Below are 27,814 nucleotides of genomic sequence, written 5' to 3'. Positions count from 1 at the left end.
CCAGGCACTGTTTTAGGTGCCAGCGATACAGCAGTGGACAGAAAGAAATCTGCTCTCTGGGAGCTTGCATTGTAGTAGGAGAGACAGATGATAAGCCAGAGAAAGAAATAAAATATAGTATGTTAGAAAGTGATACATCCTGATGAGAAAGTTAAAACAGGGAGTGAAGATAGGAAATGGGAAGAGCCCAGAGCAGATATTTGGGAAAAGTGTTGAAAAGAAAGGAACATTTGAATCAAGACCTAAAGGAAAAAAGAGAAAAAGAAAAAATAAAAAGACTTGAAGGAAATGAGGCGTGAGCTGCAAAGGAGAATATTCCTGATGGATAAGGTAGCAGGTGCAAAGGCCCGGGGGTGGGGACGTGCCTGCCATGTCTGGGGAGCAGGAAGGAGGCCACAGAGTGGGAGAGAGAAGCAGGAGCTGAGATTCACGTGGCATCATGATTAGAGTGTGTGTTCCAGAACCAAGCAGCCTGACTTTGAATCCCAGGTCTGCTATGTATTAGCTTTATGACGCTGGGTGTTACTTACCCTCTCTGTGTCTCGGTTCCTTCATCTGTTAAAGGGAAATAATTACCAAACCTACCTCATGGGGCTTTTGTGAGTATTGTTAAACAAGTTGACACCTGCTAAATGTCTAGAACCTTGCCTGACATATAGTGAACATGCCATCATTATGACAACCACTCTTACGATTTTACATCTGTTCTCTCGCATTCATCTGGGCCTTACATCAACTCCAGTAGGAGGGCGATATTATCCCCAAGTCATAGCTGGACACACTGAGGCTCTGGGAGGTGAAATATCTTGTCTGGAGTCATTGGCTAGGAATTGGCAGCGCTGAACTGGGGCTTTCCCGAGCAGGGCACGTTTGTCTGACCTCCACTGCCCTGCAGGGCGGCTCCCCCAGGCTTGCACACCAAGCCACACTTCCCAGAGGCCCTAGGCGGCAGAGACAGTGGCTTCTGCTTGTCTGGCTCCCAGCTCATGAAAGAGTGAGTCTCACTTGAAAAAGCAAAGGAGAATCTTATGGAAGGTTCCCTCTGCCCTGACAATTTACTATATACCTGCCTCCACCCTGGCCTGAGAATCGGCTCTGGGGACCCTCTTTACTGATGGGAGCCTCTGTCAGGATTCCAGTTCTCTGTCTTTTTGAAAGCTCAGAATTAGAGCCAACTTTGGGTACCCCACAGGCCAGCCTCACCTTTACCAAGTGTCCAGGCTTCCGGCCACATGGCCAGGAAACAGGAATCAGTCTGCAGGGGGCTTGCACTTTGCCAGGAGAAGCGTGAGAGTCATTTCAAAGTGACCCATTAACGAGCACATGCCGATGTCATGTGAACCCGGCCAAGACATGCTGGGGGAACAGGGCAGAAAGAGTGGATGCCACCAAGTCTGGTCCCAGGCACCAGAGTCCCTGTCTGGCGCCAGCGCTGGAGACCAAGCTGAGGCTGCTGCCAGCGGGCACCTGCCCTGTGCCAGGCCGGGTGCAGGTCCCTGTGCCTGGGGGTCCTTCCAAGGAAGGGAGAGCCCAGCAGTAACTCTCTTCAGGCACAGGAACAGACTCGGAGATACACAGCATCCCGACTCCAGGAATGACATCCATTCCTACAGACATTAAGGAATATGTGGTTCTATAGCTAGTAGACGGTGCGTAGGTAGCTCTTCAGTCTACGGTAGAACCAAGTGGGAGGTGTGGTGCTGGGAGGCCAGGACAAGAAACTCACAGTCTCAGGCTTGAACGAACATACAGGCAATGAAGAAGGGAGCAGAGGTGAATGATGCTTTAGGGGCCTAATTAGAAAGAACACGGGCTAGGTGTTTTCCCTGTGTCGGGTGCTATTCTAAACACTGTACCTTCTTAACCCACTGAGGGCTCGGAATGAGCAGGGCTGGGTGATGGCACGTGGCGTGCAGGAGGGGCCGGGGGAGACTGACTCAAGGTCTGACCCAGGCCTGGTGGAGCCTGGCCTGAGATCAGGTGGGCTTCCGGGGAGGGTGACAGGTTCTATCGCTGGACACTGCGACTTGAAGGGAGCCCGGCTGTCAGAGTAGACCAAGGAAACCCTGTGGGTGGGGGAGCAGCGGTGCATTCACGCGGCACATAGTTGATGCAGGCCTCCTCCAGGGCACTGGGGATTTAAAACCGAACACACTCCCAGCCTCCACGGAGTATTTAATATGCAAATATGCATTGTGTGTCTGTAAGGGGAACAGAGTCTGGGTGGCAAACATTTAACGTGAGCATCGCAGGTGCCAGGCTCTGTACAAAGCTCTTTATAGCCGTGAGCTCCTTTAAGCCTCCCCGTAAACTATCCCTGTTTTACAGAAAAGGAAACAGAGGCAGAGATTTTTTTTCCCCTCCCAAGTAACCTACCAAAAGTTGTGCGGGTGGTCAGTTAGGATCTGCACCTGGACGGGTCTGACTGCCAGCCTCCTCACTGTGTATGCATGAGCGTTCTGGGAGATGCTTTTTGAGGAATGATGCTGAAAATAGTCGTTAAGAGGGGGGTTGAAGTCAGTGGTCCTCAGTCTGCATCTCGTCTCTGTGCCTTGCTCGTCCTGTGACCTTTAGCAAGTTACTTGCCTCTCCGAGTTCTTCGTCTTGTTTTTAAGCTGGAGATAACACCCAACACACCGAAACAACTGTGGTGACTAAATGATAAAATACAGGAAAAGTACTTAGCACAGAAAGAAACCATAGTTATTTACTACACAGAAGACCCTCTGCCCCTAACGTGTAGGGGAAGAACTCTTTTGGACTGGTTTTATGGGGGGGGGGTCCCCCCTCTGGGCCTACCTCAGTTACCCCTACAAACCGTCTGGAGACTTTCGAGTTAAGAATAGACATCAGCTTTGTGCCAGCCCAGACTCTCAGCTCTGCAGGATGAAGGGAAGGAGCAGTGGTGACAGTGAGAATGAACCAGAGGGACCTGCAGGCTAGAGAGAGGTGTCCAGTCACCTGTGTCTCTTCTTGGCTGCAGGGGGTGCCTGGGCACAACGGTTTGCCAGGACAGCCAGGGCTGACTGCAGAACTGGTAGGTACCAGCCAGATCTCATCGCCCAGCGCCTCCCCTACTCTTCTCGGGGCTGAGTTTGCCACGCCAGCACCCTTAGCCTCAGTGGGGGTCCCTCTTCCCTCCCTCTTCTGAGGCTGGGAGAAGCCTGGATGCCTCGTGGCTTCCCAAGGCTTCACCTGATGCCCCAAGTCCCCATACCCCTGCTGAGCCCTCGTGTCTGTCTCTTGCAGGGATCCTTGCCCATTGAGCAGCACCTCCTGAAGGTAAGAGCGTCGGAGGAAGGGTGTGGGAACTGGCAGGGCCTCCCCTAAGGGGATCATCATAGTCACTGCTCAGCTGCATGGCGCCGCTCACAGAGAGCTGCAGATGGAGCTGTTTGTGGGGACCAGGCATGCCACACATCTGCATAAGGGGGGCTAACACAGTGCCGGCTCAGAACAGACCCCCAGTCAGTGTTTGCTGAACGAGTGTTTGAAGGAATCCTGCAAAGGTACCCATGTGGCCATGGGTGCTCTTGCCAATTGCACCTGTGAGACCGGCCCACAGCTGCCGCCGGTGAGGTCACACCGGGGCGGAGTGGGGAGGGGGAAAGTGCACTTTTCCGACTGTCAGACGGGGACCTGCAAGGGTTATGTGCTATGGATAAACCTGGGTGAGGGCCTGGAAGAAACCTTTGCTGTCCCCTGGTCGATCCAGAAAGAATCCAGGAAGGAGTGGGGTTTGAGAGGCAATTCTAGTGGTGCAAGAACCAGGAACTAGGGCCTGGTGGGAGAGCTGGCCTGGGTTAGGGACACCCCGGGGCCATGGTCTGCTCTGACCTCCCACGCTGGACACCACGGGTGACACAGCCTTTCATTGCTCAATCACCTCTAAAGACCAGGCCAGGAGTCTTCCTCCTCCCACTCAGCATCCCGAGGGGTCCCTCCCAGGCCCTGGCCTCCAGAACCCCCCTGCCCCGTCCTGGTCACCCCCTTCTGGCACTGGCTGGTAAGTGCTCTGGACCTCCCATGAGTCCAGCGGTCCTACTCAGAACAGAGCATGGGGTGCTCCACCCTGCTCTGGACAGCAGTCGACGCCAGAAGCAGCTTGATGTTGGGCTAATCTGCCGGCAAGAGTTATAGGTTGGCTCATGGTGGGGCTGTGGCAGTGAACCCCAGCTCTTCCACTCTGGCAACCCGAGGTTCCCCAAGGTCTGCCTCTGGGCAAGTGATGGTGTGACTCCAAAGGTAGCATTCAACATTCTCTGTGTAACATGTCATCTGACAGCTTCATGATCAAGTGCTCCATGGAGGGCCCCCGACAGGAACTGAGTGTGGTCTGGAGAAAGGGTCTAATGGCGTCCCAGGGGTGCTGACTCCCACAGTCACCCACAGCCCAGGGGAAGCCTGAGTCTGTGGACAGAGCACTCGTTACACCCTCAGATCAAACTCCAACCCAGGGTCCCACTTAACTTTAGACAAGTCAGGCTGTCTCTTTGAGCCTTGACTTTCTCATCTCCAGAGTGCTTGTAAGATGACCCGCCTCATTGCACTGTCTGGGTTGAATGCGATCATGTGCAGAGGTCTGTCACCACGGCTGGTGTCACGAGTGCTGAGTCAATGACAACCATTATCATTGAGCTTCACAGTAAACAGTGGCAATGAAGCGGCAGCTCCTCTAGAGGCCCATGGACGCCTCCCGGCCCCACCAGGTTGTGGGTAGACGCCCGGCTTCCCAGTCCTCTGAAACTGTAGTGTAGTTTTCCACTAGTAGGTTTCATTTTGAGGGGGGTGAGGATACATAGCCTCCATCAGACTCTCAGAGAAGTCTGTGACCCCGAGAGGTTAAAGCCTCCAGGAGAGAGGAGGACCTTTCTTGTCACAGGAAGACTTCAAGCCCACACACTGGGGAGCCATGACAGCCGGGACCTGCCGTCCCATCCCTGAGGCTGTCTGCAAAGGGCGGGCAGCTGTTTCCTTGGCTCCCTTGGGCAGAGGAGCTGCTGTGTGGAGCTGGCCTTTTCAGGCTGAATCCTGGTGGCATGTCCTCACAGTGGGCGCAGGTTGCAGGAACAGCCGGGACAGATGGTCCCCCCCGGCGGGCCCCTCCGCCTCCTCCCACACGGCTGTCTTGCACAGTGGCGTTGGCTTGGCCCCACCCAAGTTTCTTCCTGGAGGAAACTCAAAGCCAGTGTTGGGACCGGGTCCCCCGAGGAGGCAGCCGAGCGGCCTCAGGGATGCGGCTGGGGGGGAAGAGAGCGGTGGCTGGGGCGGTCTTAAGAGCGTGGGTGGGGGCCAGTCCGCAGGGCACCCCAGGCTGGGTTCGGAGCAGGGATTCCCCCCATCTGGCCCATCCTGACCCCACCGCCCTCCTCTTCTCCTCATCAGAGCATCTGTGGGGATTGTATCCAGGGCAAGACAGCTCACGAGGTGGCCCTCCTGGAAAGCGGAGAGAAGGGAGACCAGGGCATCCCCGGCGTGCCAGGCCTCGACAGCTGCGCCCGGGTAGGAGGCTGGGGCGGGGGGCGGGGGGCTCGGGGTTGCCCTGGTGCCGGGCAAGCTCCCCGGCTGCGCCCCCTCCACGCTCACCGGGCCTCCGGCTGTTGTCCGCAGTGCTTCATGGAGCGGGAGCGCCCGAGAGCCGAGGAGGCCCGGGTGAGTGGGCCTCCGTCTTCTCCTCGCCTCCTGCCCCGTGTCCCACGGGGCTGCTCACACTCACCGTCCATCCCGCTCCAGGGGGACAACCACGAGGGAGACCCGGGCTGTGCAGGGAGCCCCGGGCTGCCGGGTCCTCCGGGACTGCCTGGCCAGAGAGGAGAAGAGGTAAGAGTCTGGGTCCCCGCCTGGGCTTGGCCCCGAGGCAGCTGGTGTCTGCACCTCGACGACCCTCGGTTCCTGAGGGCTGTCTCATTCCTGCCAGCAGTCTCCTTGGGCCTTCTGGTGCCTCCTCGTCATCCCCTGGGAGTCCCTCAGGGGCCACTAAGGCCTCAGGTCACCCCGCACACCCCTCACTGCTCTGGCTTCATCTGCCCACCTGGCGCCTGGGGCCTCCTCGTAGCACTGGGCCCCCGGCCACTCTTCCTCACTTGGCCTGCAGCTCTTTCTTCTCCAGGGCCCGCTCCCTCACCCCTTCAGCCCTTTTTTTTTTCCAAAGATCACCTTCTCAGTAAGATATTCCCTGTTGTTCAGTTACTAAGTCACGTCCGACTCTTTGCTGGACCGCGGCACGCCAGGCTTCCCTGTCCCTCCCCGTCTCCTGGAGCCCTTCCCTGACCATCCCCTAGAATGGAGCCCCCCACACGCCCCACACCCCTCGAGCCCCAGGCCCTCTCCCTGCCCCCCACTCCTCGCCCTCTGGCATCCTTGTGTCCCCTTTCCTCGGGAACACACGGCAGGTATCTGCTGAGCACCGCCTGCACACCAGCCCCTGTTCTATTCTTTCCTGTCCACCTCTTCCCAGAATGTAACTGCCACAAGGCAAAGATTTTAAAGTCCCGTTTACTGTTATGTCTTCAGCACCTGGGATGGTGCTCAGTACATAACAATAGCTCGATAAATGTTTGTTGGCTGATTGAATGAACCGCATGAAAGCTTTACCATCCAGCGCTGACAGCGGCTGCCTCTTGACTGTGGAGGGCTGGGAGAAGGGCTGCAGAGACACCCCCCACCCCAACTGGGGCGCTGCAAGCTCTGAGCCTCTTCATTTATTTCCCGTGGCTTCCTTCGCAGGGTCCACCCGGTATGAGGGGCTCCCCGGGTCCTCCAGGCCCTATTGTGAGTATCCGTGGTCTTCTGGCCTGCTTGAGAGGCTCTCAAAGGAGACGTAAAACCCAGACACCATTCTGCTGCCATATCCCAGGAAGCTGGGCAGGACAGAAAGGGGGAACCTCTTCTGCCTTTCCCTCATCACAGCATCTGCAGGGACTGTGGTTTCCCACCTCTGAATCCCCCAGAGCCGGCCTGCTCTGCCCCATTCTGCCTGTGGTCCTGGCTTAGAGGAGGCCTCAGGGCATATTCGTGTTTCCCACCCCCACCTCCACCCCCCATCCCTGCTGTGTTTTGCACGATGGCTCATGGTCTCAATTGCCAGGAAAGCGTGTGGCAACCTGCAGGCAGGGGCCAGAAGCTAAGATGGAACCGCCCTCCATGGCTCTCTAGGGTCAGTTTCTAGGACAAGCCTGCAGAGGCCAGCCTAGGAGCGTCTCCCCTGGTGTTGACATGGCAGGGACGTAGAAGTGACTAGGAAAACCTGGAAGAACTGAAAACACTTCCTTTGGAGGAAAAAAAAAATTTTTTTTTTGGCTGGTGGGAGTCATCATAGAACCAGGGAGCCCCGACCTGGGGGCCCGTGGAGTCAGGTAACAGGCACCATGGGCTTCCACTCTTGCACTGGGGTTCACCTGGATGTGGGGAGACGTGGGCCGGTGGTCTGACTCTGGGGACTGTTGCGCATCTCCGCCATCAGCAGAGCCATTCATTCTTCCTGGAGCCGAAGCGAGAAGGAGCAGGTGGCTTCTGGTCCAAGACTCGGGACAAGTCTCTTTTCTAGCTGCCTTGATAATACCCCCATGACTTCCTTTCCCCGTGAGCCCTCAGCCCCAGATCGTGACCCAGGGTTACTGTTCTTGTGAGATGTGACCTGCCTGTTTCTCCCACCAGGGCCCCCCAGGTTTTCCTGGTGCTGTTGGCTCCCCCGGATTGCCTGTAAGAACCTAGCGCTGCTCGACCTCCCCTCCCCTGCCAGCCAGGTCTCTGTGGCTTTTGCTCGTGTCCCTTCCTGCCATGCCCTGGCCTCCCTCCTGTGTGTGTGTGTGTGTGTGTGTGTGTGTGTGTGTGTGTGTGTGTGTATCATCGTTGTCATACCCCTGCAGGCTTGGTAGCTAACGACACAGGTTCCCTAAGGTCCCAGCAGCTTGGATAGCCTCCCAGTCTCTGACTTTCTTTCCATTTTTCCCTTCTCCCTCTTCTCCTGCTTTCTCTCTCTCTCTCTCTCATCATCTCTCTTCTCCCCCCTTCCGTTTCCCTTTTTTCTCTCCCACAATCACACATCACTCCCCCCAAATCCTCCGGAGCTATTTTACCTTCTTATTTTAAGCTGGTGCCTCTAGGGGCCTCTTTATTCCCTCCCTTCTCACTCTGCCTCCTGCTTCTCCCACCTTTGGTGTTGACTGAAGATTTGCTGAAAGTAGTTCTTGGGGCACTGCCAGGCGCCTGGCACAGAGCCCGGCAGAGATGCCAAAGCTTTAGGGCTTCACACTGCAGGCTGGCACGGGTTCATTGCCCTGCTGCTTGGCGGGGCTGGTCCAGAGGCGCCCCGGGGATTTCAAGGCGGCCACGCTTGCAACCTTTCCCATCATCCTAGAGGAAGCTTCCTCCTCTTCCCTTCTTCTTCTTTGGCTCCGGGCCAAGTCTGCTCTGAGGCTGGGCATGTGATGCCAGCAGCAGGGTTTCCGGGTGTCACGGGGCCCTGCCCCTCCTGCCCAGGGTCTTGGCCACCTCCTTCCACCCGGTGTCGTTAATTGCTCTGCCTTCGTCATCATCACAAGTACGTTTAAGTCATTCTCATCCTCACTGTTGCTCCCTCCTGGGTCATGGAAACTAACCTCCTGTTTTGTCGGACTTCATGTTCCTGGGGTCGGCTCCTCTCCTCCCAGGGCTGGTGATGGCGGCTCAGGGAGCAGGGCCCCTCCTTGTCACAGCTCCATCTGTCCCCACGTCCTCATCCTGGCCGGACCTTGTTTGTTTCTGCTTGCTTGGGTGGAGGGGCCATCTGTCCGTCTAGCCATCTGTCTTGTGTCGTGGAAAGGTTTGGGCGCCGCATCTCTGGAAGGCATGAGGGAGAAGGGGCAGACCTGGCCCCTTAACGGTGTGTTGCATCTACGAAGTCCAGGTTGAGGATGAGGGATGGGGACTCTACTTTGCAATGGATATCCCCAAAAAGATAGGGACTGTTCTGGAGGGAGCCTTCCTGAGTCCTTCCCCAGCATCCCTAAAGGAAGTTGATTTTTGCCTGGGGTGGGGGGTGGGGGCAGGGCTTGGACAGGTAAGTGTCTGGCATCAGGTGCTACATCTTGGTGGGGAGCACTCTAGGAACACCTCTGCTGACAGCTGCCCCTCGGAGGGAGCACATGTGTCACCCTCCTAAAGGTCCGCCCCAGACAGTGGTCACAGTAGGGCCAACCAATGACAGTCACCTGAGAAGTGCCTTCTGAGCGTCACCGGCCCGGGTGGGTGTATCTCTCGGGTGGCCCGTCGTGGGGGCCCCCGCTCCTGAGAGGCACCCGTATGTGGGAATTTGTACCTCTGACAGTGCTCCCCTTCTGGGTCCACCCCCTATGGTCACTTTGCCGGGGACACTCTGGGGGCCACCAGCAGCCACCCCCCCACCTTTGCCTAGAATGGGAACAGAGGGCTGCGGGGCCGTGGGGAGGAGGCAAGGGCTGGGTGGGGACTGCCCTCCCCTGCAGTTTCTCATGATTTTTCTCTTCAAGGGTCTTCAAGGAGAGCGAGGCCTCAGGGGCCTGACGGGAGAGAAGGGGGAGCCGGTAAGAGGAGGCGGCAGCGGGGTGGCGACAGATGAAGAGCCTGGGGAGATGGGTTGGGCCCCCTGGGATGGCTGTCAAGTGGAAGATGGGAGGTGAAACTCTCTGCCCCTCAGCCCTGAATCCCTCAGCACTGGGATCTTCACAAGCCCTCAGGATCCAAGGAAGCCGATCTCCAGGTGCCCTCACTCCTGTTAGGGGCAAACACCCCCGTCCCCGGGGGCTTCCTCCCTCCCTCTTCCTGCAGGGTTGAGCCTGCCCCTTCCACTCCCCGACTCCGGTCCTCCTCATCGGCTGCCCCGGGGTTTCCTCCTTCGGCTCTTCCCCCCAGGGTCCAGGCCTCTGAAGGTGGCCTCCACCGAGGGAAGCTGGCCTAGGGGATATGGCTTGAGGTGGTGGCTGTCCCGGGGGCTGACTGGTGCCTGCTGAGGGCCAACTGCAGACCGGCTGGCCTTGGCCGCCCTCTTACCCGGGGCGGGGGGGGGGGGACAGAAATGTTGAGGGGCTGGTCCATCATGTCTCCCTTTCTTTGCAGGGTCCTCCAGGGCAACCTGGTTACCCAGGAGCCATGGGCCCCCCAGGACTGCCTGTGAGTAAGCAGGCCCTGGGCGGGGGCAGAGGTGGGTGGTCCGGGTGCCCAGGGGTGGTGGTCAGAACAGGGCCAGGCTTGGGCAGCCTGTGGGCTTCCTCCTCTATCAGCATTTCAGCTGGTGTTTCCTGCCAGGCTGTCCATTCAGAGACCAACCTCCCCCCCCTCCCCTCCCCCGGCCATATAAGCCCCCTTGGGAGTGGGACTTGGCCCACCTCTCTGCTTTGGGGGGACCCACTGGAGTCGCTACATATCAGGGACCAGCGGCTCAGAGCACCCGGAGCCTCCCAGACTGGGAGAGGATTGAAGGCTGTCTGGTGGGGAGGGGCAGGGAAAGTTGGGGAGACCCTGCGGAGGCCAGAGTTCGGTAGACATGACCACCCCCCCACCTCCTTTCCCCGGAGCCGCGCTCCCGCTCCGAGAGCACCCCGCCCCACTGGTTCCCAGCCTCTTCCTGGGCGCCATCTGCGCCCAAGTGCCAGTCTGGGTGCCAGCTGCAGTCTCCACCCCTCCCATCGGCGGGCCGCGGAGCTAATTCCCTCTCTCTTTGCTGCCTGTCAGGGCATCAAGGGGGAGCGAGGCTACGCGGGTTCCCCGGGAGAGAAGGGAGAATCGGTGAGTACCGGAGTGCTGCTCCCCAGCGCGCGCGGGGGCGGGAGGAAGGGCTTCAAATGGCTGGTCCCTTCCCGCCCGCCGCCTCCTCCTCCGCTGCCGCCGCCTGGAGAGCTTCCCAGCCGCCCGGTGAACGCGAGACATGACCCCAGCTTCCCAGCCCCCTGAATCCTCCAGCTGCGTCTCAAGCAGTCGGCGCTGCCGGCTGGTTGCTGCGGGGGCGGCAGCTGCGAGGAGGAGGATCGCGCCAGGTTTAGCGGAGATGGCTGGAGGGGCTGCCTGGAAGAGGGGACCTCCTCCCACCCCCACGCCCACAGGCTGGAGAGCCAGCCCGAGACCCTGGACCCCGCTGCCTCCAGGCCTGTCCCAGGCCACCCAGAGCCGTCACAGCCAGTGTGCCAGACCCACCCTGAGCACAGGTCATCAGTGGTAGCCCCCGCAGTGACACAGCTCACCCAGGGTCCTGCAGCTAGTTAGGGAATTAGGGCGGAGGCTGGACTTGAACCCAACCCTGTTTGTTTCCAGCCTCCCCAAACCTTTGTCTTCCCTTCCCCATCACTCATGCCGCCCACCCACAGCCGCTGGTGAGGCCAGGTAGGCTGCTGTAAACCCCAGCTGTGCCTTTATTCAATAACATATTTCTCAGGGGGGGGCCTTCTAGGTGCCAGGCTCTGTTCTGAAGATGCCTTGATGGATAAAACAGGCAGTTGGGCCTCTGGCCCTCAGGGAGCTCAAGTTCCAGTGGGACAAGCAGATAACAGATGAATAAACAGATACATATAAATTAGGAGAGATGGGACTGGTGGAAAAAAATCAAGCTGGAGCCATGAACAGGATGCTGTAGACAGAGGGTTAGGGAGGCCCCTCTAAGGGGGTGGCATTGGAACTGAGCCTTGAGTGGGGCTTCAGGGTCGGGGGTGGGGGAAGACATATAGTTGCTGGGGAACCCGAGGGTGAGCCCATGGGTGGGGGGCACCCCTGGATCAGATTGAAGCCATAGATGATTTGATAAGGTTTCAAGAGACCTGGAAAGGATAAGGGATGACAGAATTCTAGGTAGAGGGGCCAGTCAGTGGTATGAATGTATAGTATTCAGGGAACGGCAGTCTGACCAAGCCAGGCAGAAGATAAGAAAAGGAGAGGGAAGTGAAGCAGGAAAGGGTGGTTGGTATCAGATCACAGGATGCCTCAAAACTCAGCGTTCGGTTGACGGAGGGGAGCCATGGAGGGTGTGGGAGCAAGAAGGTGTTAAAATCAGAGCTGTGTTGAAGAAGAGGAGCTGGCTCTTAAAGTGAACTAAGAGGTGGCAGAACTAGTTAAGAGGCTGGTTCAGTAGCTCAGGCAAGGGAAGGGGCGGCCGAACAGACCCCGGAGAGGAGTCCTGCAGCTTGGAAGGGCCTCCGCCCACATCCCTGCCTCTGCCCTGTGCCATCCCCTGCCCCCAGCCCTGATCTGCCCCCTCCCCCCGTGTCAGAACGACTGATTCTGCTCCTTTGTGTCAGCAGGGCCCACCAGGATCTGAAGGCCTCCCAGGTCCCCCAGGCCCAGCGGTGAGTGAGGAAGGGGACAGGGGGATGTGGACATGAGAATCCCCGATCCTGCCCTGGGGCCTGGGGACAGGACGGTTGCATGGGAAGGTTGCATCTGGGGGTTCCAGATGCATTGTTCTCTGTGGTTGGCAACAGGGTCCCCGAGGAGAGCGAGGACCCCAAGGAAGCTCGGGTGAGAAAGGAGACCAGGTGAGTGGAGACAGGGACCTCGCTGGTTGTTCTGACCACTGTGAAGGGCTGGGGGGAGGCAGGGAAGGGGGCCTCTCCCTGGTGGTCACTCTTATGTATGGGGGTGGGGACCAGCTGTCGCCTCCCAGCCTCCACCATCCTTGAGCTGTAACCTCTCACCTCATGCCCAGAGCCTCACCTGCCGGCCTCTGGGGGCAGAGTGAAGGACAAGGCCCCAGGACTCACCGTGTCACTTTTTCCACCTGGGCAGCCAGGCTGTAGAGAGGGTGGCGCAGCACACTGCCCCTTGCTTTCTTCCCCCAGGGATTCCAAGGCCAGCCCGGCTTTCCAGGCCCCCCGGTGAGTGCAGACACAAAGCCAGCTCTGTCGGTGTGCTCCCAGTCTGGCAGGGGCAGGCCAGGCTGCGTGAGGGTGGGCATGGGGAGGGGAGGGAGGAAGGCCCAGGAGGAGGAACGGCCTGGGTGGTCAGGCCTGATTCCAGGAACAGGGACCCGGAGAGCAAGGCCTCCTGGGTGGGCCCCAGCAGCCCAGCAGGCCGGAAGTCAAAAAAATGCATAACGTTAATACAACTGGTAAAGCACACTCAGGAGGAAGAAGGAAGCGGAGCTCCTTTCCAGCCCGTGTTCATCCCTGCCTGCTCCTTTGTTGGTTTAGGGTCCCCCTGGATTCCCAGGCAAAGCGGGAGCACCTGGCCCACCCGGCCCGCAAGCGGAGAAGGTGAGCAGGACCCCCGAGTTGGCCACACTCACAGATCTGAGCCATGCAGCTCCTAGCCCCTGTCTGCCCACTCCCCCCCCCCCCCACACCCAGTATCAGGCCTTCAGAAATTCAAGGACTGGCTCAGTTACAGCCAGGATGGGCAAAGAGACTCGAGAATGGGCCCAGCAACTGCTGTAGGGCAACAGGGCCAGGGCAGACCAGTGGGTCCCCAGGGCTGAGCCCAAGATGCCTGCTGGCCTCTGCACCACCAAGCTCTGCACCTCTCCCAGTGGGAGAGGGTGGCTAGGGAGGAGGCAGAGGGGTGTAGTGCGAGGTGGCCCACTAGAATGTGACAGGCTGGCCCGGACCAGCTTGCAGCTCCTCCAGGGCAGGGCAAGGAGTTGAGGGAAGCACAGCCAAGACTGGGAACCCCCCACCCAGCAACGGGAGGAGCTCTGGGCATTTGCCTCCTGGGTCTGACAACAGCAGAAAAGGGGAATGGGCCTCCGGGGGAGCCAGGCTCAGGGCGTCCCCAATGGCCAAAGAGGGAAGGCATGGCCTGTGACCTGGTGACAAGGGTGGGAAGGAGCAGCAGTCGGGGAGCGCCCACACTGGCCATCCCTGGGTTTGGCTTTGGGACTAGCTCTGCTTTTGGTTTTGGCCTTCAGGGCTTCCCTCGTAGCTAAGCGGATAAAGAACCTGCCTGCAATGTAGGAGACCTGGGTTCAATCCCTGGGTCAGGAAGATCCTCTGGAGAAGGAAATGGCAACCCACTCCAGTATTCTTGCCATGGAGAATCCCATGGACAGAGGAGCCTGGCAGGCTGCAGTCCATGGGGTTGCAAGAATCGGACACGACTTAGCATCTAAACCACCGCTGGCTTTGGTCTGGAGGCTGACATCCCTGACTCAGACCGCCTTCTGGGCTTCTCCAGATGTGACAGGCGGGCGGTGTCAGGAGGCCCGGAATCGACCTGTGAGGTTGGGATGGGAGGATCACGGCCCAGAGGGAGGGGCAGGAGGTCTGTAGCCTCGTGGGGAGCCTCTTTCCTCTGAAAGCTGGAAAGGACTCCTAGAAGGGGCCACCTTGGTCTGAACAGGTTCTCACTGTTCAGGTGAAGAAATGAGGCCCAGAGAATGCTGAAAGGCCCTGGGATGCTGGGGGCAGTCCTGGAATGCCCCCATTATTCCAGGGTGCACAGCAAGACAGCCCAAGAGCTAAGACTTACCCACCCCCATCCCCGGCCCCACTCAGGAGAACCCCCACACGCTTGCTGCCTCCCGGATCAGCCGTGGTTGAGGCAGTGGCGGGTTCCACCTCCCTTCACCTGGGTGGCGGCCCCTGCCAGAATCTTCCACGCAGGCTCTGTATCCAGGGCTGCCTGCTCTCCTTAGGCCAGTCATTGTCGGCTCCCAAACCTCTGGCCAGCGGTTCTCCAGCTTGACTCCCTGCGGGGCCGCCATTTCCTGGGGTTGTGCTGACCCCTCCTGGTAGCTGGTGGCATTGCAGTACCACCCGAAGCTCTCTCCCCCGGCCCCCTCCCAAGGGGTCTCTGGCTGGAGCCCTTCCGCTTGGCGAGGCCCACAGCCACTGACTGCTCCAGGGTGCCAGCCTCTTCCCCCTGGGGAAATGCTGCCAGCACCACCCCCAAACTTAGCTGCCTGCCTCGCCCTCCCTTCTCCGATAAACATTCTAATTCACACATTCACCCCCACCTTTGCCCCTGCTTTGAACTGTCAGTGGCGCCCCAGTGTCTGTAGCAGTGTTTTTCAGGCTTTATTTTGTAGTCCCCAAGGCTTTTCCCTCATAGCTCAGTTGATAAAGAATCTGCCTGCAATGCAGGAGGCCCAAGTTCGATTCCTGGGTGGGAAAGATCCCCTGGAGAAGGAAACGGCAGCCCTCTCCAGTATTTTTGCCTGGAGAATCTCATGGACAGAGGAGCCTGGCAGGCTGCAGTCCATGAGGGTCGCAAGAGTTGGACACGACTTAGCAACTAAACCACCACCACAAGGCTTTTTGCCACACAGAATCTCATGTGAATGCTCAAATCTATAAAACAGACTTGCCCGGCAGTCCAATGGTTAAGACCTCACCTTCTGATGCAGGGGGTGTGGGTTAGATTCCTGGTGGCAGAGCTAAGATCCCACATGCCTTGGGCTCCTCCCGAAAAAAACAAAAAATAAAACAGAAGCAATATTGTAACCAATTCAATAAAGACTTTAAAAATGGTCCATGTTAAAAAAAATCTTAATAAACAAATATGCAAGTGGAGCTGCTCTGGCTAAGCTAGGGGTAGGGGTCTGGAGTCCCGCCCCTGGGTCTCCACTTTGTGCCCCCAGCCCCTCCAAGGTCCTCCAGGAGCCCCCAGGCCCTGAGAAGTAGTTTCAAAGCCACTAGTCCATTTGATAAAATCTAGTACAGTGTCCTCCCCCAATCTAACTCCTCCAGCCCCCTCTCCCCTCCCTCCGTCCCCATCATACAGGCTCCCCAGACACCCTGGCTAGACCAGGCATGTCACCCGCTCCAAACCTTTATCCTTCTCTGAAGTCCCCAGTGGCACGCCCTTTCCCCCTTCTCTGCCAGCCCAAATCCCAGCCACCCTTCAGAACCCAGTGCCCGCAGACTCTTCTGTGACACCTTCCCTGACCCCCACCCCCCACCCCCGGCAGGGTGAGCTGTGCCCTCTTCTGAGCGCCCAGTTCCCTTCTGGACACCCAGGGCCCCTGACTCACAGAGCACAGGGACTGTTGCATTGCCCGTGGTTGTCGTGGGTCTGTGACTCTCACTGGACTGTGAGCTCCTCGGGGACAGGAGCCACCCTCGTTCCATCTGGGGGATCAGAGGCCCAGTCTGCATTACCGAGCACCTGCCAGGCCAGCCCCGGGTCAGCCCTGGGGAAGGTGCTGGACTGAACAGGCTCTGTCCCTTCCTCGTGGAGCAGTGCAGAAAGGGGGATGCTCTGCAGATGAAGACAGATCTTCTTGGGCAAGTGGTATGTGGGATACAGCCAGTTAGACCAGAACCGAAGTGGGATTTGAAGTCAGCTGTCCTGAGTCTAGTAGCCACCAGCGCCTGTGGCCCAGGGTCCCTTCTCCTGCTGGTGTGTCCAGGGGAGGGAGAGGGACAAGGTCCTGCTGACTTTGTTGGGGGGCTCGTTTCCAGGGCAGTGAAGGGATTCGAGGCCCATCAGGTCTGCCTGGCCCCCCTGGACCACCAGGATCTCCCGGGATTCAGGTGAGTGTATCCCAGCCTGACAGATGGGTGTGTGTGTGTGTGTGTGTGTGTGTGTGTATGTGTGTTTAGGGGTCGGAGTGGGATGAGGGGTGGATGGGGTGGAGAGGGTGGCAGAGCTGGTCAGGCTCCTACCTCCGAGGGCTCCTGTGCAACATGCAGAAATGCCTCTTCCTCGTTTCCAGGGCCCCGCCGGTCTGGATGGTCTGGATGGGAAGGACGGCAAACCTGGCTTGAGGGTGAGACGTGGGCCCAGGAGGGCACCCCCCTCCTTCTCCTTCCTTCCACAAGAGCCAAAGCCAAGGGAACCCTGGTGAAGGGAGTCGAATCTCATCCCCCATACTGCTTTCAGGAGGTGCCCCCGCCTTCCCTCAGTCTGCTTTGCACCACACCCCACGTCTCTGATGGCCCCAGAGCCCTGGTTTCTCCATTCTTCTGGTCCGCCTTAACCAGGTTGGATGCGCTGGCAGGCAGTGAAGGCAGTACATTTATACCCAGAAGCTCAGTCAACTAAGAAACTAGGCTGGGTATCAGAAGGAATAGGCTGCAGACATGGAAGGACCTGAGCAGCCCTGGCTCCTCGTGCCTGGTTTTGCTGGGGCATCTGAAAAGGAGGGGGCCATGGCGAAGGGCAGAGCATCCAGGTCAACTGCCTTCTGTACCCAAAGGAAGGAACACAGGTTCAGAGAGGGGCCAGGATTCAGTCAGGGTGCACAGCCAAGTCAGAGGCCAAGCCCCACGTGACAAACCCTCCATCCTGGGAGAGCTGGGGGAGGGGCTGAAGAAAGGGGGAGACAGTGGTGAATAAGTGGGTGCAAACTGGACAAAGCTCCTGTCTCTGTGCCCCTGGCCTCTTTCCCTAGGGGGACCCCGGTCCTGCTGGCCCTCCCGGACTCATGGGACCCCCGGTAAGCTGAGCTGTAGGAAGGGGCTGGGAACTGGGAGGTTCCAAACCTGGGCAGGTGCCTTGGTGGGTGGGGCAGCTCACATCCACGTCCCTTGGAGACTGAGTTATGACTTTGGATGGGTTTGACTTGTTTGACCCAGGGAGGGAGGAGTGGGAAGTGGTCTCTGCTTGAGGCGAGGGATGTGGCAGCTCCTGCTTTTTCTTCCAGGGCTTCAAGGGAAAACCCGGCCATCCCGGCCTCCCAGGACCGAAGGTAAGGACCTGGTGACTTCCGCCAGCCAGGTTTTCTCGGCTCTTCTCAAGGCTCGACCCTGGGCAGATGGCAGCTGGAGTGGACAGGCCACTTGACCCTTGACTGAGATGCCATTCCAGCTTCCAGGCCTTCTGAGGCCACCGGTGCCTGGCGGACCGGGTCAGGGCTTTGCCATCTGCCAGCCTAAGGGCATCAGAGTGGGGGCATGTGGCAGGACCCCTCTGATGTGGGGTCAGTTGTGGTGGCAAAGCCAAGTGGAGATCTGGTGAGCCCCAAATACCCCTCTCTCCTCCAGGGTGATTGTGGAAAGCCAGGCCCCCCGGGCAGCAGTGGCCGGCCCGGAGCAGAGGTAAGGGCCCGGGGTCTATGCATGCTGCCTTTAGACAGCCCTGGGTTCTGCTGAGTCCTGAATGCTGCCACTTCCTCCCTCCTCACTGGCAAGGTGGCTGCCTCCTCTGCTTGGCCTTCTGGGGAAGGTTTTCCCCAACTCTGCACATCTTCACCTTCCCCTCTTAGGGCTTATAACTGGCTCCCCTCCCTATGGGGTCACTGCTGGGTCACTAACCTACAAAGGCCTGGTCTCCGCTTCCCCCTCCAACCATACTCACGGGTAGGGCTGGTCCCCTAGGGCTTAGACCTAGAGGCCAGGGCTCGGCGTGGTTCCTCTGACCGGTGGTGTGTCTCATCTGCTCTGCTCAACCCTCTCCTACCTAATAGCCTGTGTAAAGTCTGTTTCTATGTCACTTCTTCCTCTTTCTGGCTCCTGCAGGGTGAGCCTGGTGCCATGGGACCCCAGGGAAGACCCGGCCCCCCCGGCCATGTTGTGAGTTGACCTGTTTTAGCCTCTGTCTCTCTAAGAGTTTGGATCGCATTGGGCTGGGTGGTGGTGGTGGTGGGCAAGCTGATGGTGACTTGAAAGAACTGACTGCAGGAGCAGCACCAGCCATGCAGAACCAGAAGGGGCTCTGGGCTCACCCCATCCAGCAGTTCCCCGGCTCTGCGCCATTGTCGTATTTTCTGGGCACTTTCGAGTTTGCTTATCAAACAAAGATCATTCGGTTATTCAACAAGTAATTAGTGAGCACCTGCTCCATGCCAGGCACTGTTCCAAGCCCTGGGCTACGGCAATGAGTGAGGTAGAAAGGTCCCCCGATCCCAGAACTTCCACATGGACACAACATGTTGATGAGTGCGGAGGGACCAGGCGGTGATGTGATGTCCTAGGCAGGGCTGGGAGGCGACTTCCCTGGAGAAGTGGTGTTTGAGCAGGGGCCCAAATAACATGCAAGAGCCAGCTATTGAGCCAACTGGAGGAAAAGTGTTCAGGCAGGGGTGTAGCTGCTACAGAGAGCATGAGACAGGCAGGGCACGGGGGAGTGGAGTTTGAGGAGGGCGTGAGTGGGGACGGGAAGGCTGAGCTGGAAGAGGTTGTGGTGCAGATGGTGGAGGACCTCAGGGCAGGAGGAGCGGAACATGCAAGTGGAAGCAGAGATGTCATGGACGGATGGATGGTAGTGGTGGAGCGGATGGACTGACCCCACAAGTGTTTGGAGGTAGAGGACTTGCTAATGACCCAGATGGCAAAGGGGCAGGAGGCGGCAGAAGGAGGAGAGGAATTGAGGATGACTCCTGTTTGGCTCGGGCAGCCGGGTGAGTGGGTGGTGTGTTTACTGAGAAAGGGTGACTTGGAGAGGAGGTTTATGAAATAATGGCTTTCCCTTCTCCTTGACGCATCTGTAACGCAGATGACTGCCAATGGGCGCCTTTGATCAGTGTGACAGCTCCGGGCTGGTGGGGTTCCAGAGAGGAGGGAATACACTGGCCGTATGCTTTCCAGAAGGCTTTTGGAAATGTTAAAAATAGATCAGGACCCCACAACAAGAACTCTTGGGGCCTCATCACTGTTTATATGGCTCTCAAGGGGTCCAGCGACCTTGCACTGGGGACCCCAGGTCTAGCCCTGTCCCCCTCCCCACCTCCACATTAGAGATGAATTGTGGAGACTCACTAGGGGGCTGGGGTGTGCAGGGCTCCTCTTCCCACCTCTGTCCATCCAACTCAGTCCCCTGCTGAGGGCTGGCCACTCCTGCCCTAGAAGGCTTCAGATGAGTAGAACAGAGCCCCCGCCTCCAGAACTTTCCATCTGTGAGCACAGAGGGAAGTGTTCCGAGAGAGACCCGTGTGCCCCCCAGGTTCAGAGGAAGTGTCGCTCTGACCAGGGAGGTGATGTGTGAGCCGGGCCTCCAGGGCGGGATGTGGAGAGATGGGGCAGGTGGGAGCCCCCCCCCCCGTGCAGTTGAGGCTCGTCACCCCCAGTGATGGTGAGCGGCAGGGGACCAGGGAACTTGGGGCTTACCTGCGAGGATGTTGGGGTTGGAGCAGAGCCCCTGTCCCTCACCTCTCTCCGCACAGAGACAAGCTCCTGGTCTCTGCTCCCCCCACAGGACAGAAGGAAGGCGGCTGGGTGGGGGCTGTTGGGGGTCCTCAGAAGACATCCAGGCCCACGTGCCGTGTACTTCACTCCCTTGCGCTTGGTTCTGGCTCCCAGATCATCCCCTCAGCGCAGGCCCCAGTTGTACCACTCGGCAAGCGGCAGGTGTGAGCATCCTCTGTGCCCAGGGATCCCCAGACACAGATCAAATGCAAGAGCAGATGGAAGGAAGGCTCAGGGAACAGGATGGAGCTGCTGTAACCAAGTTCAGGGCTTGTTCCTGCGGTTGGTCCCCCGCCGCCTCCCGGGGCCTCGTTACGGGAGCCTCTTTCCAACCCACTGACTTCGTCTCCCTTTAGGGGCCGCCGGGGCCTCCAGGCCAGCCAGGCCCAGCTGGGATCTCTGCAGTGGTGAGTGCCCTGCTCCTCCTAGGGCCCCTCCCCCTCGTGTTTGTCCCTGCATGTCCCCATCCCCCCTCCTTCCCTCTTGTAGGCCTCTCCTGCCTCCAGCCAGTCTCCCTAACTGGCTCGGGGTGAAGACCTTCAGAGAGGCCTGGAGGCTACCCCAGGGTCCTTCCCCAAGTTCAGGCAGTGCCACCTCCCCCTCTGGAGCCTCAGAATTGGAGGACAGGGTCCCTCGTGCGCAGTGTCTGCCTCTGGCTCTGTGGGGTTCACTCTTCCCTCCCGCCATCTCCAACTCTTTCTCTAGGGCCCGAAAGGAGACCGTGGAGCCACTGGAGAAAGGGGCCTTTTAGGTCTTCCAGGCCAGCCTGGCCCCCCTGGACACCCTGGGCCCCCGGTAAGACCCCACCTTTTAGGGCACAGCCCCAGGGGAAAGGGCCAGTGGACTTTGTCAGTTGCACACAGCCCTGCACTTCAGGGGTCTCTGGGGAAGGAGAGGTGTTCAGCACCACGATGGCGGCTTGGAGCTTGCGCCCGAGGATCGCATCCTATTTGGAATAAAGGGCAGGCTGTACAAGCCAGCGCTGGGCCAGCCACGCGGCAGACGGCTGCCTCTGACCTAGCACCCACGTGCACGTCCCTCCTCGAGGTGTCGGATGGGGAAACTTCTCCCTGTTCCACCCCTGTCCCCTCCCCAGAGGAGCTTGTTGGTTGCACAGAAAACCTGTACACGTCAGGCACCCAAACGCAGTGTTATTGCTGGAGCTCTCTCAGTAACTCCAAAACCACTCCTTAGTGTCTGCGTGTACACCCAGAGCTGTGATACACTGGTCCCTGACACTGGGCTGAATAGTAACCACATGCTTGACATGCTGTCATTCAATCTATACTGCAACCCTATTTAGTAGGTCTGATTGTCCCCGTTTTACAGATGAAGGAACCAAGGCTCGGCAAGGTTGAGTAGGTTGCCCAGAGTCACACAGCTATTGAGTATTAAGAGGCTGCCTGACTCTAGAACTTGGGTCCGGAGCCACGCTGTGATACTCTCTCTTTCAGAGGTTCCAGACCGGTGAACCACATCACGTGGAACTGACTGCCAGGCTCAGGGATGAAAAGTCTCCCGGGGGGCTGGGGCAGGGACCCAGGGCTCCTAGCCCCCAGGCCGGGGTGCTTTCCACCCAAGCGGACTTCCTTCTGGGGGGCAAGAGCAATGCGTCTGGGGTTGGTGCCCTGGAACGGAGTGGATGACTCCAGTCCATCTGCCAAGAGGCCCGAGTCTTGCCACCTACTCCTCTGACTCCTGCCATGGACCCTGGGCAAGCAGGTCCCATCAGTCCTCAGTCCCTCCTGCCTACAGGCTAAGAACCTCCAGGGTCCCCTGACGAATCTGCCAGTTGCCTTGCAAGCATAGATTCCTCTTCCCCAGCGTCTCACTAGAAATGGGCAGGGCCCAGGGGGCAGTCTCTCCTGCCTCAGGGAAGGAGTGGACACTGAGGCTGCCCTGGCCAAACTCTGGGACTTCATCAAGGACAGAGGTTCACAGGTTCACAACCTTCATTCAGCAAACACTGAACATACACTCAAGAGCCAGGGAATGTGCGAGATGCCAGGATCTCAAGCAAAGAGCAGGGCCGGTGCAATCTGCTCTTCCCTCCCAGAGCTCAGTCGGGGGGTGGCCGGGGCCAGGCTGGGGCATGGCATGGGGTCTGAGTGTCCACAGCCTGTGCCTAGAGGGTCGGGGGGAGGTGGGGAGGATTGTGGCTCCTAGGTGGAATGGGGGCTGGCCACGCCTGGTGGGCGAGGTGAGGCGTGAAATGCCAAGCTGGGTTGGGGCTCATCACAAGCTCCGTTGCTCTCTGCTCCCCAGGGTGAACCCGGCGCGGATGGCGCAGCTGGCAAAGAGGTACTATTGTGCTGGGCTTCTCGTTTTCTCTCGGGGATGCTTCTTTTAGCTCCTGGCTTTGCCCTGACCCCTCTTCATTCACTCAGTAAATGCTCCCTGTATGTACAGACCATCTCTGGATGTAGATACAGGCAACTGGTGCCCTTGTTATTACAGGAGAGGAACTGGGGACTAGGAAGAAGGATAAGAGTGAACTTTATTTTTCACTCTTTTTTTTTTTCTTTTAAACCATATACCTGGTCCAAAAAAGCCAATGATAATAATAAAGTCCAAATAGACATCTCCTGGGGACCAGCTCTTGCCAGGCCCTCCCTTTCATTCTGACTTCTCATCTCTCTCTGTCTGTGACAAGGGACCCAGCTAACATAATCATAAGGGCCACACCCTGGAAACATAATTCTCCCTTCAGGCTGGCCATGCTCTTGGCAGGGAGGTTCTCGTCCTTTCTCGCTCAGAACCCAGTAGGACAGTTTGGGGGCCTGACGCTTTGGAAGGCCCTTTCATGACACCTGTTCCCCCTGGATGGTTTGGAGGTGCTGCCCAGACTTCACCCCTGACTTCTGCTTTCTTCTAGGGACCCCCTGGAAAGCAGGGACTCTATGGACCCCCAGGTCCAAAGGTGAGTTGGGCACTGGCTGGGTTTGAGAGGAGCAGCTCGTGAGTTGATGAAGCCCAGCCCGAAGCTCTGACTTTAGTTATGGGGAGGAGACACAGCAAGGCCAGTGGGCAGGGAAGAGAAGTGGGCGGAACTTGGAGCAACCTCGTCTCTGAAGACTTCTCATGTTGGGGCCGCCCCAAGGTTCTTAGCTATGGTGGGAAGAATGGAACCCTTGTGTTCATTCACTCCTGACTGATTCATGCATGCATTCCAAGAGCATCCGCTTGGCTTTTCTCACCTTCCAGGCCTTCTGACCTAGCCTTGGGCCCGGTGCCCACTTAGTCCAGTCACATTTACACTGGAGCCTGTTGGGTTTTAGATGCAGTGCTGTGGAATCAGAGGGAGGGAGCAATCTGCCCAGCCTGGGATGTCAGAGAGGCTGCCCAGAGAACAGGGACCTTACAGCCGAGTGGGAGGAGGACACTGGGAGAGGGAAGGCATTCCAGGCAGGGAGGACTAAGACACATGGCTGAGTCAGAATTACAACCAGCAAGGCGTGCCTGGAAGCACACAGGCAGGAAAACGAGGCTGGAGAAGACGTAGTCAGGACCCCATCATGATGGCCTGGAATGCCTGGCCGAGGAATTGAACCTTTATGCTGAAGGCAGTTGGGAGACATGGAAATTTCTCAGCTGGGAGCAAGAACATGAAAACCATCCTTTAAAAGGACTGCTTTGGGGGCAGAGACACGGGACAACCTGTGAAGATGCTGTGGTCCAGAGGGAGATGCTGGGGGCAGACCACTGAGACACCGTGAGATAAACTTGACTACTTGGCAATGCTGGACTGTGTGACTTCCTGTCCTTGTAGGGTGACCCGGGACCTTCAGGACAGAAGGGCCAGGCAGGAGAGAAGGGAAGAGCTGGCATGCCTGGCGGGCCTGGCAAGAGTGGCTCCATGGGACCTGCGGGGCCGCCGGGTCCTGCAGGAGAGAGAGGGCACCCTGGATCTCCGGGGCCTGCGGGGAGCCCTGGATTGCCTGGGGTGCCTGGCTCCATGGTAAGGAGGTGGCTGGCCGCCAGGGGCACTGGTCCCACAGAGCAGGCATGCGAGGTAGAGCGCGGACCATTTTAGAAGCTCCTGTTTATGCTCTACAGAAGAAGAACGTGACCCCCATATGGGTGGTTCTTAACAGTGTGGGAGACTGGAGGGGGTTGGGGACCGTTTCCCCGGGAAGATGCACAAAATGTTTTCTTCCACTTTAGGGGGGTTAGGACATTGGCTTCAGTGTCTGTGGGAGGCTTCTGGGACCTTTGTTCCCCACCCCTCCCATCCTTTATTCCCATGAAATCTATTCCCAGGAGAGATGAGCCCCAGACTTGAAAGTGTGATTGAGGCAGGTTTCTTCTCTTTCCTCAGGGAGACATGGTGAATTATGATGAAATCAAGAGGTTCATCAGACAAGAGATCATTAAAATGTTTGATGGTAATTGGCAGCTGACTGGCTGGCAGTGGGTGCTGTTCGCCCTTCCCAGCTGCTTCTTCTCCCCACCCCAGCTTCCTTTCCCTTAAAGTATCCACCCCCCTACTTACCTCGCTCCCCCACTTACAGGCATCTGTTCAATTAGACTTCAGCCTTTCCTCTCACCTGCTCTGTTCAGAGACAAAATGATTCCCTCCTGTCCCCCCCAAGCCCCCACTGAAGCAGAGGAGACAGACAAGAAAATTGATATCAAATGCGTCTGCAGAGAGTGAGCTCTAAATAGAGGGGCATGCAGCAGCATTAAGATGGCTGGTGTGGCTTCATTTTCAGTTTTTTCTCCTGTTGATTTGTTCATCCAACATCAATAAGCTAGGGACTGGGGAAAGCATGGACCCTTCCAGAAGGGGCTAGGCATCTTGCTTGGGAAGCAGACCTTGAATGCCAAGCAAGGAGTCTGTACTTTATTCTGAAGCGGTGGTGGATTAATGAAGGCTGCTGGAGAAAAGAGATGCTGGAATCAGATCTGGGCTTCAGGAGGATCACTGTGGGGAGCAATGTGGGGGTGATGGCACAGGCGACCACTTAAGAGATCCACCTGTGCGTTCCTTGCTCTGACATCCCTCTGAAGAACGGCTGTCTTGGACTCCACGCCTGCAGCCTGTTGTTCCGAGTCCCCGGGGTGCTCTGTGACCTGTCCCTGTCCTTTCCTACAGAGAGGATGGCTTACTACACCTCCAGGATGCACTTCCCCATGGAGATGGCAGCAGCTCCGGGGCGGCCAGGGCCCCCAGGGAAGGATGGTCCCCCAGGCCGGCCAGGCTCCCCGGGATCACCGGGACTCCCCGGTCAGATTGGCAGAGAAGGACGGCAGGGCTTGCCCGGGATGAGAGGTAGGTCTGCCCTCCAGTTACATGCCTAGTTCTTGGGGGCACAGAGAAGCATTGCATGAGGTCTGTTGTGAATATAGCATTTGTGTGTATATGTGTGTTTCAAACAATCTGACCAGGTGTATCATTTTTCTACTCCAGGATGGTACCGCTTATCTTATTTCTTTTGTTTCAGGATTGCCTGGTACCAAAGGTGAAAAGGGAGACGTTGGTGTTGGCATTGCAGGAGAAATTGGTCTCCCCGGCCCCCCAGGTAGGAGAAGCCAGTCTTTGAGACTGAATCTGGAACAGCTGACAGCTCCTTTCTTGATGTTCTTTCCATAACATACTTGTGTAGAGTCTCAAATAACCATAGGCCTATCAACCAACATTTATAGTAATGGCACTGTGTAGAAGAGACTCTATAGGTCATGTGTGTGTGGGGAGGGGGCAGGAGTGTTGAGAATTAGGTGGGAGATCCTGTGCCTGTTCTCAAGTTCTAACCTGGGCTAGCATGACACAGTGGAAGAGAGTCGGATGTTGTGGGCCAGGGAATGCAGGCTCGGATCCCGCTCATCATCTTACTGGCTATATTACCTCGACGAGCCTAAGAGAGAAATGACTCAAGTCTGATAGCCTGATTCTGAGATGTAGCTTCACCACGTAGCAGGTGTGTGACGTCTCTGAGCCTGTGTCCTCATCTCCAAAATGAGATAATAGTTCCCTTCTCATGGAATCGTTGCGACGATTCAATGAATAATGCAGAGAAATCACTTGGCTTCTGCTTGGCAGGTGGATAAAATTAGCCAGTGGTATTATCGTTACTGTTCAGTTAATGTAAGGATCAGATCAAGTCTTCATGAAAATATGGTGTAGCTGGAGAAATAGTCATCAGATGTAAGGTATTCCTATTATTTACCATGACTGTTATTTCTTCTTTTCTTATGACCTGGGTTTCCTGATTTCCCTTCTCTGATCCTTCCTGCCTTAGGTCCCCAGGGTCCTCCAGGGTATGGAAAGATGGGTGCGACTGGGCCGATGGGCCAGCAAGGCATTCCTGGCATCCCTGGCCCCCCAGGCCCCATGGGCCCGCCGGGCAAGACCGGCCACTGTAACCCCTCTGACTGCTTTGGGGCCATGCCAATGGAGGAACAGTACCCGTCCATGAAAAACATGAAGGGGCCTTTCGGCTGAAATCACCATTTCCATCAGATGAAGGACTCCATTGGGAACAAATGGCTCAAACTTTATAGGACTCTGGACGGGTTGTGAATGTTTGGGATTTTTTTAATTGCTATTAATATTTTTTTATCAATAAATAAAGAAATAAAACTATCTGCAATCTCAGTGCCACTGGGGTTTCTCTGGGGCTGCAGCTGCATCTCTGTCATCTTCTTCGTGTCATTCGGTCCCAGGATCAAAAGGGGGCATCTCCTTCACTGCCTGTGGTCAACCAGTAAAGCTGTGGAATGCTGCTGTAGAGAGGGTCCCCAGCTCAGCTCTCCTCTCCAATGACTCTTCTGAGTCATCCTTTGGTCCTCTGGACCATGCCTCCTATCCTTCATGGCACACTTCTCCAAGTCAGAGAGGGGGCATTGCTCAGCCCCTTCTCATGAGTGAACCAAAAGCAGTTTGAAGACCTCTTTCCAGCTCATAAAGGCCACTCCCTATTTTCTTCCCTAAAAGAGGTGGGTGTCTGGTACCCCACCCACCCTCTTCACCTCTGGGGTGTGACCCAAAGCCCCATCCAGGATGCACCTTGGTAAATGCCACTTGGTGCTGAGGTACATTCATCTATCTGCCTGACAGCTCTTCCAAGCAAGCACACTCTCTTCTTGCCACTCCAGTAATTCCATGAAAAGTCTGTGTGAACAGGAGTAAAGAGAAGGTGGCAGCACCTAGCCCAGGGAAGCAGGGAGTGCTTCTCCAGAAAATGACATGGAAATTCCTTCCAGTGCTGATGGAGGGTCCTCCCACTCGCCCTGCTGGACTGCACATGGCATCTTTTGTTATTCTTTGTTAATCTAGCACGTGGAGTCCTTTTTCTGTACATCTTTAGCCCTAGGCCTTCAGAAAGAGGTTGCATCAGCGCAAAGCGATCACGGGCAAGCCACAATAAGATCTGAGTTCATGGGCCTCCAAGTCCACTGGGACTTTGGTGGTCCATCTGCTGCCTCCTCCTCCATTTGTAAAAAGGCTCAGAAGAAGAAGGAAAAAAGAAAGATGAATATTATAGAAACATCAGACTTCTTTCTTTTCTGCTTTTCAGATCTCTTGATCCTGATGGGATGCCTGCCTTGTGAGAAAGCAATAGGGCACATCCAGGGGGACTTCCAGAGAAAGCCTTTTTACTGGCCCCAGCTTTCTGGAAGGTTTATTCAAGTTGGATAAACTTCAAAGGGATCACAGAGCAGGCTGAGAAATGTACCCGAAGTCCAGATGCTTATCCAAACTGCCTGAAGCTTTCAAACTGGCTGTCAAATCTCTCCAGAGCTGGCATTTCCAGCACGGTTTTGAAAATTCCCTTCCCCTGTTGAGCCCCAAATGCTAAGAGCTTTTCGGA

General features: G+C 57.2%; 1 protein-coding gene across 4 annotated transcripts in view; it reads left to right on the top strand.

The window, feature by feature from the left end:
* COL16A1 (collagen type XVI alpha 1 chain) overlaps positions 1 to 26,598 on the top strand; it is a 51,608-nt gene extending 25,010 nt beyond the window's left edge. For 3 of the 4 annotated variants that reach the window (XM_065930283.1, XM_065930280.1, XM_065930281.1), the window contains 29 exons: positions 2,984 to 3,037; positions 3,250 to 3,282; positions 5,386 to 5,502; positions 5,611 to 5,652; positions 5,734 to 5,820; positions 6,727 to 6,771; positions 7,657 to 7,701; positions 9,489 to 9,542; positions 10,075 to 10,128; positions 10,690 to 10,743; positions 12,246 to 12,290; positions 12,426 to 12,479; positions 12,783 to 12,818; positions 13,134 to 13,196; positions 16,341 to 16,412; positions 16,595 to 16,648; positions 17,273 to 17,317; positions 17,525 to 17,569; positions 17,865 to 17,918; positions 18,339 to 18,392; positions 20,360 to 20,410; positions 20,709 to 20,798; positions 22,269 to 22,304; positions 22,879 to 22,923; positions 23,773 to 23,961; positions 24,322 to 24,388; positions 25,099 to 25,275; positions 25,448 to 25,525; positions 26,243 to 26,598. In XM_065930283.1, coding sequence (XP_065786355.1) covers positions 2,984 to 3,037; positions 3,250 to 3,282; positions 5,386 to 5,502; positions 5,611 to 5,652; positions 5,734 to 5,820; positions 6,727 to 6,771; positions 7,657 to 7,701; positions 9,489 to 9,542; positions 10,075 to 10,128; positions 10,690 to 10,743; positions 12,246 to 12,290; positions 12,426 to 12,479; positions 12,783 to 12,818; positions 13,134 to 13,196; positions 16,341 to 16,412; positions 16,595 to 16,648; positions 17,273 to 17,317; positions 17,525 to 17,569; positions 17,865 to 17,918; positions 18,339 to 18,392; positions 20,360 to 20,410; positions 20,709 to 20,798; positions 22,269 to 22,304; positions 22,879 to 22,923; positions 23,773 to 23,961; positions 24,322 to 24,388; positions 25,099 to 25,275; positions 25,448 to 25,525; positions 26,243 to 26,445 — 2,043 coding nt within the window. In that variant the 3' untranslated portion in view covers positions 26,446 to 26,598. The remainder of the gene's footprint in view (positions 1 to 2,983; positions 3,038 to 3,249; positions 3,283 to 5,385; positions 5,503 to 5,610; positions 5,653 to 5,733; positions 5,821 to 6,726; positions 6,772 to 7,656; positions 7,702 to 9,488; positions 9,543 to 10,074; positions 10,129 to 10,689; positions 10,744 to 12,245; positions 12,291 to 12,425; positions 12,480 to 12,782; positions 12,819 to 13,133; positions 13,197 to 16,340; positions 16,413 to 16,594; positions 16,649 to 17,272; positions 17,318 to 17,524; positions 17,570 to 17,864; positions 17,919 to 18,338; positions 18,393 to 20,359; positions 20,411 to 20,708; positions 20,799 to 22,268; positions 22,305 to 22,878; positions 22,924 to 23,772; positions 23,962 to 24,321; positions 24,389 to 25,098; positions 25,276 to 25,447; positions 25,526 to 26,242) is intronic. The other variant, XM_065930282.1, reaches the window with a different exon arrangement.
* The last annotated feature ends 1,216 nt before the right edge of the window (positions 26,599 to 27,814 follow it).

Source organism: Muntiacus reevesi, chromosome 3 (assembly GCF_963930625.1).
Source record: "Muntiacus reevesi chromosome 3, mMunRee1.1, whole genome shotgun sequence".
NCBI lineage: Eukaryota > Metazoa > Chordata > Mammalia > Artiodactyla > Cervidae > Muntiacus > Muntiacus reevesi.
This window is presented reverse-complemented; position numbering and strand designations above follow the sequence as displayed.